At 36.8% G+C, this 9,720-nt stretch overlaps 1 protein-coding gene across 1 annotated transcript; it reads left to right on the forward strand.

Moving 5' to 3' along the window:
* Positions 1-3,701: 3,701 nt before the first annotated feature.
* On the forward strand, positions 3,702-7,775 carry LOC139324667 (vomeronasal type-2 receptor 26-like). The gene is made up of 4 exons (XM_070954399.1): positions 3,702-4,127; positions 4,653-4,880; positions 5,873-5,999; positions 6,880-7,775. The coding sequence occupies exons 1-4, from the start codon at positions 3,702-3,704 to the stop codon at positions 7,773-7,775; spliced, it is 1,677 nt and encodes a 558-aa protein (XP_070810500.1).
* The last annotated feature ends 1,945 nt before the right edge of the window (positions 7,776-9,720 follow it).

Raw genomic sequence — 9,720 nt, forward strand, 5'->3', positions numbered from 1 at the left:
GCCGTCAGCCAAACAATGTCGGCTGTCGGCCCCTAGGGGGAGAGCCTTCTCTGTGGGGGCACCTACGATCTGGAACGAGCTCCCCCCAGAGATACGGAGGATCCCGGATCTGCGCACTTTCCGCCGTGAGCTTAAGACTCTTTTATTTCATCAAGCGGGCCTGGCCTAAATCTTCTCCCTTTTAAGTGCAAATTTTAAATTTTAGTGTGTTTTAAAATAGGGGTATTTTAAATTAAGGGTATTTTAAATTCAGCCAAATTTATTTAATTCATTTTATTCGATTTTAAATTTTTTGTATGTATGTGTTTTAATTTGTGGCTGTTCACCGCCCTGAGTCCTTCGGGAGTAGGGCGGTATAGAAATTTAATAAATAAATAAATAAATAAATAAATAAATAAATAAATAAATAAATAAATAAATAAATAAATAAATTTATAACCTTCTCTTTTAGTTTCCAATCCTTTGACCTGTTTATTTTTTCAAATTATTCTCATTAATACTTCCAAAGTCAAAGCGATAGTGGACACCTTTTTGAATTCTGAAGTTTTGTGTCACCTCTCCATTCACTATTACTCTGGCCTCCTGTTTAGAATATATTGCCATAAACATGTTTATAAATTTATCACCAAAATCCATGTGTCTTAGCTGTTGTAACATAAAATTCCATTTAACATTATCAAAGGCTTTTTAGGCATCTAAAAACCTCAATACCTCCTGTCTTTCACTACGATTTTCATAATATTTTAACATGTCTAATATTATTCTCATATTGTTCCTTATTAGTCTTTTTGGCAGAAAGCATTATTTCTTTCTTTCAAACCATCCTTGAACTCAAGCAGTCATGTTATACTGCCATTTTTCATAGCAGATCTTGCATTAATCAGGGGAATAAAAAAATGATAACAGCAGATGAACTTCAGTGCTTTGAATTAGCAGATTTTGGAACCTGACTGCAGATTTCTATCTGCCCAATATGGTAGGATCTTTGGAATAAAAAAGATCCCAAGGTTTCCTTTTTTTGGTAGATATAGTGCTCCCCATTTTCTGCTTCATGTCTAAGTTTTAAACATTAACAACAGCGCAACTGTTTTACTTAGAGAAAAAAAATCATATTCCCTTTTAATGTTTTTCAAGGAAGCAAAGAAAATATTATTACAACTAAGCAATTATCTTCAAAGTAATTATCAAATTAAGTACTATCATGGTTCCTTCTATGCCACATCTCAATGGAATCCCCACTAGAGACTGAAAAGCCAGTGCCTGCAGGTTAAAACATTATATTACACTATGTTAATATAATCTCAGAAACAGCATGTAAGGAAAACAAGAAGGGTACATATTTTACGTATGATACCTCATTGTCTTCACATTCATGAGAGGCTGGCTACTGTAATTCCAACTCAGTTTTTCTGTTAAATGGTAATATTGGAGCTACTCTTTGATGTATACAATGATGGCATTATATACTGAGCTGCTTCTATTCAAAACACTGGTTTACTTCTTTTTTCCTAAAACAATTTCCTCAGTTTCCATCTGTAACCTCAGAGATCCTCTTCCAATTGTACACAAATATTATCAATCAGGAGATTTAATCATTGCTGCTATCATATATCAGGTGTTATTTCTTTCAAATGAGATCACTTTTCAAAGTGTTCCTTCACACGATGTCCTTGATCAGTATCTGTAAGTATCCTCATTGTCATTCACAGACTCATACACATGACCACCATAATACTTGGTTACTTGTTTCCTCCCTCCCTCCCTCCCTCCCTCCCTCCCTCCCTCCTTCCTTCCTTCCTTCCTTCCTTCCTTCCTTCCTTCCTTCCTTCCTTCCTTCCTTCCTTCCTTCCACACCTCAGAGACTTAGGCTCCCCCAAAGTCTCAAAAGAGGGAAGTATTATTGCTTTTAATTTTACTGTTCATTTCAAAGGTTATTTCCCATAAAGAACATTCACAGTCCTTTGTTTCATTAGGAGAAAAATATGACTGATTAAAGCTGTAAGGCTGTTCTGAAAATAATCTACATGTCCTTGTGCTTTCTACATTTTCTTCCCTTGCATGTCACCATGGAATGAAGAAAACTGGTGGGCAACAGAACTGAATTATTATTTTTTACAAAATGCAAAGCCCAAATGACAAGAACGTGATAAGAATAGAACTGTCCCTCCCTCCATTCATTTTAAACAGGAACATTATTGTAATCTAGTTAATATTGAAATATATTTCTTACTATGAATCTGAAATCTTTTCAGATGAAGAGCCTTAAAAAGAGAAAAAAACTCTTTCTTGCTTCAATATTAGCCTATTCCTTTCTCACATCAGGGCTTCCAAATCCATACAATCTAGGGCTATTGTTGCTAGAGATCATATGCCAGATGTCCAGAGTAAACAATAAGAACCACATTTTCTGTATTTATAAATATATGTAACAATTAGAAACATCAACTGTATAATTCTGAAGCAAACATCATATAAACATAGTTTATGACTTTCCCTGAAGGTTCCTCACTCATAATTACCAACACAATTTGGCTCTGGCATTTGCTGTAAAGGAGATCAATGAAAATTCTTGGATTTTACCCAATATTACCCTGGGTTTCCACATCACTACTGATTATTTCGATGACATTGCATCTTATCATTTAGCAATGGAATTTCTATCTACAAAAGATAAATTTATCCCCAACTACAAATGCAATGACCAGACCAATACAGTATCTGTCATTGGAGGACCCCGTACTAAGACCTGTGTCAACATGGCAACTGCTCTGTGCAACTACAAGTTTCCTCAGGTGAGATCAAAACTGGAAGAAGAGAGAAAGTTCAACTGTTATTTATTACTCTCAGATGTGGAGTCCTCATGATAGATCTTTTAAAACCTTAAGACAATCAGTTCATGATCCCAATGGAAATCATCACATCTGTTCTTAAACACACTGTGAAACTTCCTGATGCCAATGTCTTAAACCGATAGGAAAAGCTTTTTATTCCCTTTCTACTAAAGGAAAAGATTGGCTTAGGCCAAGATTTGGAGACTGTCTTCAAAATAGACAGCAAGGGTCTTTGCATAGATAATGATCTATGTTTTAGATGCTGATGATATTCCAAAGGAGGGAAAAGGGAAAGTTTGAATCATGGCAGCTCAGATGGATTTTATCTCCATTCTAATGCAAAGACACTTAAGAAACATACACATGATATACTTCTCTTTGGGACAATCTTTTTTTTTTTTGCCTGTATATTTTTTTTCCCACATTTAGATCACATATGGATCAGCTCCACTGATGAATGAGGAAACAGCAGCACATTTTGTCAAATGGATGTTCCCAGATGAAATCCACCAACTTAAAGGAATACTACACTTATTGCTGCACTTCAGATGGACCTGGGTTGGGTTGATTTCTCGATATGAGGAAGACAGGGAGAGATTTGTTCAAAAGAGTCTTTCCATGTTTTCAGAGAGAGGAATCTGCTTTGATTTTATAGAATGTCTTCCCCTGATGATGTATGGCAATTTAGCTGCTGAAATGGTGGAGGAGGCAGATAAAATATATAAAGTGATGATGGGAAGTACAGTCATTGCAGTGATACTGAATGCTGAAATTACAACCATTGTGACTTTGAGAATGATGATTTATGTTTTAGATGCTGATGATATTCCAAAGGAGAGAAAGGCCAAAGTTTGGATCATGGCAGCTCAGATGGATTTTACCTCTATTCTAATGCAAAGGCACTTGCCCATTGATTTTATCCATGGTGCACTATCTTTTGCCATTCATTCAAAAGAGTTACCAGGTTTCCAAAAATTCATGTGGAAGAGGAGCCCAAACTTTGAAAAAGAAGATGGGTTTATAAGGGATTTTTGGAAAGATGCATTTGATTGTTCATTCCCTGGTGAGATGACAGATAGGAATGCTGAAAGGATCTGCACTGGAGAAGAGAAGCTGGAGACTCTTCCCAATTCTGTCTTTGAGACTACTGTGAGTGGACATAGTTACAGCATCTACAATGCAGTCTATGCTGTGGCACATGCTCTGAGGGCCATACGGTCCCACTCTTCCAAATTTAAAGAAAGTCAAATAATTGATGAGAGGAGATGGAAGGTCTTCCTTCAATCACCATGGCAGGTAATGTTGGCTAATTCAAAATTCTGGAAGGGCATGAGGTTGTATAAGCAGCACCGACTTGCTCACTTAATGAAAGCAAAGTGATCTATTGCTTTTCTCCTTTTATCAATATTTTCATGGAATTATCATCTGGAATATTTTCAGTTGAAATATTTTAGTTAGGCAGTAGGGTAGAAAGTGAACATAATGGAGAACACAATTTCCCCCCCAATATTAAATAGTAGAGACTGATGTGAAATAACTTTTCTACAGAATCCTAGATAGGCCCATGCATTGTTATTTCCTAGTGAAGTAGAAGCAAGGTCCATTGTAGAGCTTTTCTGACTGATAGCACAGTCTCTTAGCTACTATAATTTTCTAGGTCTCTATGAGAGTGTTAAGAATTCCTGAAGATAATTTCATACATCCAGTGGTGGGATTCAACTGGTGTAACAACCGGCTTGCTGAGCGCGTGCTTCACATGCATACACTTTTTAAAGAATCCTGTTAACTTTCTCATTTCTTTTCTTTCTTTTCTTCATTTAGCTCAACCATTTTCTGCAGCGGGTTTCCTTTAACAACAATGTTGGTGAAGAGATTTCTTTTGGCCCCAATGGGGAATTAGTAACTGGAATTGATATTCTCAATTGGATCACATTCCCAAACAAGTCCTTTCAGAGAGTCCAGGTTGGAAAAATTGACCCCATGGCTGCCCCAGACAAATTTCTCACCATTTCTGCCAAGGATGCTATTTGGCCCTTCAGATTTAATCAGGTATGTCACATTTTCCATTTTTTAAGAAATCACTTAGTCATTGCCCAATATCAATAAATGATTTAAATACAACAACAAAACCTGGATTATTTTTTAAGCAACCTAAAATAACTGAAATAGGCTAAAGAAACTATTTCTGAAATATAGTTCAAATATATTAAATATCTGGCAAAATCATTGTATTGAGATATATGATTCAAAAGTACAGAATTTCAGTTTGCTCCAAGATTCAACCAAATAAACAAGAAAAAAAGCCTTCTATTCTACTATAAGCAGGGAGACTGAAAATAGCTGAATTTTGAAATTCAGACTTTTGCTATTTAAAGATCATAAAAGTCTCCTTAAAAGGTGGAAAAGTCAATAGCCTGTGATATCTTTAACCATGTTTTGAAAGAGCTATAGAAGAAGTAGGAGCCTAACTCAAAATGTGGAACCTCAAGGAAGGCATATTTGAAGGTCTCCCAAGTTAAACATTCTCCCACACCATATTCCAATTCGGATTTCCTCAGAACAGATCTTTAGAATTGTATGTTTGATTAGTGTAATAGGTGTGATATAAGGAGTGGTTGTGGACAGCAGTGAATTTCACATTTTGTTACCAGCGGTTCACCCGCTCACCCGGCTTCACACATGTGTGAGTCTTTGGTGCATATGCCCACCTTCCGTAGGTGCACCTTCGGTTCTTGTGCGCACCTTCCACGCATGTGCCCGGCCTCAAAAATGTGCCTTAATAGGACACCATAGAGCTGGGGCAGGTGGGTGGAGTGGGCCCACCAATGACTATTCCTATTGGTTTGGGCAAACTGGTACGAACCGGCTGAATACCACCTCTGGTTGTGGAGTGGAGAATTTAAACCAGAAACAAATCTGGAGAAGGGGATGACAAGATTTGAATTAGATATGAAGAGTTTGGATATGTATAACTGATAAAAAGAACAATCCCAAAGCATAAATGTTTCATGTGAAAGAATTCTGATTTTATTTATGAACAGACATTGCCTTTTTCCATCTGTAACAAAAAATGTCCCCTTGGCCATAGCAAGATAAAAGTGGAGGGGAAATTATCTTGCTGTTATGACTGTAGACGCTGTCCAGAAGGGAAGATAGCTGACCAAATGGGTAAAGAATGGAATACATTGTACAGTATATATCAATGTTTTAATAAAATATAATATGGGACCTGAGTTTTTAATAAATATCTTCGTGACTGAAATTCTTGAGTTTCACATCATATTGTATTAGTCAGCAATGAAATATTTAAACTGGGTTTTCATAGCTCAGCAGAATATTTGATGATAATACTAATTCATTCACTCTAACTAGTAGGTTCAATTTTCCAGATTTGAAATGTTCCTTCTTAAGTTTCCTTGAATATATTCTAAATATTTTCCAGGAAACCAAGGTTTCTCATTAGAGTATCTGGAATGCTTCCTTTATATCTCCTTTTTTTGGGAAGTAAAGGTAATAGTGATTATATTTATTTTAACAGCCTAATTTTAATTAGACTGTACACCGCCCTGAGTCCTTCGGGAGAAGGGTGGTATAGAAATAAAATTAATAAAATAAATAAATAAATAAATAAATAAATAAATAAAAATAGCATTTTTATCACCATCTCACTATATATAAATGACCAATGTACCTAACATTCCATGGTAGCACACTGTAAGTTGAGCCATGGTGGTGCAGTGATTAGAATGCAGCTACTTCTGCTGACTTCTGACTGCAGTTTGGCAGTTCAATTCTCACCAACTCAAGGTTGACTCAGCCTTTCATCCTTCTGAGGTTGGTAAAATTGTTGCTGAGTCTGCATACTACTTGGAGAGGGCTGTAAAACACTGTGATGTGGTATATAAGTCTAAATGCTATTGCTATTGCTATTATGAATTATTTTAAGAAAAGGCAATTGGAATGCCCTATTGGATCTGGTGCATTATTGACGATTGATGTTGAAAAAATTTCCATGAATGTTTTTCTTTTTTGTTTCTTTTTTCCACAGACTTAGATGATTGTTTTCCATGTCCAGAAGATCATTATCCAAACAAAAATCAGGATAGTTGTCTTCAAAAAATTATAACTTACTTGACTTATCAAGAGCCTTTGGGGATTTCTTTGCTAGTCACAGCAGTCTTCCTGTCTTTCATCTCAGTTTTAGTACTGGGGATCTTCATTAAACACCAAGACACTCCAATTGTTAAAGCCAATAACAGAAACCTCACCTATAGCCTTCTCATTGCTCTCCTGCTCTCCTTCCTTCGTACTTTGCTCTTCATTGGGCAACCTGACCGAGTGAAATGTCTCTTGCGACAAACTGCTTTCGGCCTAATGTTTTCTGTAGCTCTTTCTTGTATATTGGGAAAAACAGCCATTGTTGTTCTTGCTTTCATGGCTACCAAGCCTGGTTCCAAGATGAGGAAATGGGTGGGGAAAAGGTTGGCTCTTTCTATTGTCCTACCTTGCTCCATGGTACAATTCGCTATTTGTCTAGCATGGTTGGCCACTTTCCCCCCATTCCCAGATTCTGACATGCACTCTATGGCTGAAGAAATTGTCCTGCAATGTAATGAAGGTTCAACCAAAATGTTTTATACTGTTCTTGGCTTTATGGGGTTCTTGACTGCTGTCAGCTTCACAGCGGCCTTCCTAGCTAGGAATCTACCTGACAGCTTCAATGAAGCCAAATTTATAACCTTCAGCATGTTGGTCTTTTGTAGTGTTTGGGTGTCATTTGTTCCAACTTACCTGAGCACTAAGGGAAAATACATGGTGGCTGTGGAGATCTTTTCCATTTTGGCTTCAGCAGCTGGATTACTGGGCTGCATTTTTTTCCCAAAATGCTACATCATTATTCTGAGACCTGACCTGAACAAGAAGGAGCAACTCATAAAGAAATGAAGCTTATTTTTATAGTAGACCTCTTGAAAGAAGCCAAATTGGTTACTCTCAGCATACAATTTTTTTGCAGTTTGGCAGTTCTGCATCCTTCCCTTGATTTGCTACTAGCAAATCAAGGTGACATGCAAGGTGACAATCTTCTCCAAGATTTTTTGCAGAATCTAGACAGCTGCTCCTTAACCATTCTTTCAAATGTTAATTTTTCTGATCTTGTTCATAATAAAATAGAGTAAGTAAGACAATGTTGTGTGAAATCAATTTTTCATTTGATAACATACACTAATCTCAACATGAAAGTTCTTTTGTCTTGCAGCCTATGAGTTTCAAGATATTCCTGCCTCCCCAAAAAAGAAAAGCCCTCCCAATAGTTTCCATATTCAATTTTTAAATGTGGAAGAAAACCCACATTAAAATTCCTACCCCAAGTGTGAAAATTTGATGTCTTACCTTGGTGTAGCAGGCAAGGTTTGGGCTAGAAGCTGGGAAATAATGAGTACTAATCATTCCTTAGGCCTTAGGCCTCATCTCAGGGGTGAAATACAGCAGGTTCTTACAGGTTCTGGAGAACCGGCAGCAGAAATTTGAGTAGTTTGGAGAACCAGCAAATACTACCTCTGTATGACCCCAGAGTTGGGTGGGAATGGAGATTCTGCAATATCCTTCCCCCAGGAGTGGGGAGGGAATGGGGATTTTGCAGTATCCTTCTCCTGGAGTGAGGAGGGAATGGAGATTTTGCAGTATCCTTCCCATGCCACTCCCACCAAGCCACGCCCACCAAGCCATGCCCACAGAACCAGTAGTAAAAAAAAATTGGATTTCACCACTGCCTCAGCTGATATGTTATTGTGGGAACTGAGAAGAAAAGTTGGAAGAAACTGATGTTGGAGAATTTCTTCTCACCTTCCCTGATCTAATTCACCTTATTCATGATGACAAGTCTCCCATCTTTGTCTGTTTGCTTATTTATGATATCCTGATTTCATGAGTATTTATCAGTTTTTTATATCACCAGTCCTCATCTCATGTCATGATACTGGGTAGCATACATAATAGTATAATCCATGTACAGTGGATTAAAAGATGCAATCGATAAATGGGTAAAAACAAAATGGTAAAAAAAAAGATATAAGAGAATGAATTCCAATTAATTATGTTATAAACATCTAGTAAGCTGCACTCCATCATGTCATTTCCTAGGCCAGTTGTCAAAACCATATGTAAGAAGACAACAAAATGAGCCTTAACTTCTTGCAAAACATTTTTTCATAGGGGGCTCTATGCTCTATTATCTATTATAATTGGCTTTTTATGTCACTGTGTTTGACATAAACCCAGCCAGATACACCACCCAGAATTATTTCTTCTGAGAAGGGCAGCCATCTAAATTTGATAAATAAGTACAGCATATAAATAACTACATATTAATTCATTGTTTCATACCATGAGTTCAGCATTATTTCCCTCTTTCAAACCATTCTTGACCTCAAGAATCATGTTATCTCCTCGCTTTTCTTAATAGATACTGCATTGAGCAGAAATTGACAAAGTGACTGCAGCAAATGAATTTACCTTCTTTTTAAGTTATGCTTAAAGGAATAAAATCTGGGACTTGGTTATACATGGGAATATTTGTAGCTCAGGGTTTAAAAGGGGAGTTCATAATTCTTTCTGAGCTTGTCTCTTTTCTTGCAGATGTTTCATTACCAAAATTAGGTACATCAACCATGCTGCACTGCTGATACTACCTAGTTTGGGTAATGAAATATCTGCAAGGAACCAATCAAGTTCAGAGAGCACCTCAGATATGTATCTGCCCAACATGAAAACACATTTAGAACAAAATGTTCTCAAGTTTCTTCCTCATTTTCTGCTCTACATTTAAGTTTCAAAAGTTCACAGTAGTAGAACTAAGATAAAATCAATATGTTTCCTTTTGACATTCTAC

The sequence above is a fragment of the Pituophis catenifer genome, unplaced genomic scaffold (genome assembly GCF_029215685.1).
Source record: "Pituophis catenifer annectens isolate HBS135680 unplaced genomic scaffold, rPitCat1.0.hap2 SCAF_15, whole genome shotgun sequence".
In the NCBI taxonomy this organism is placed as follows: Eukaryota; Metazoa; Chordata; class Lepidosauria; order Squamata; family Colubridae; genus Pituophis; species Pituophis catenifer.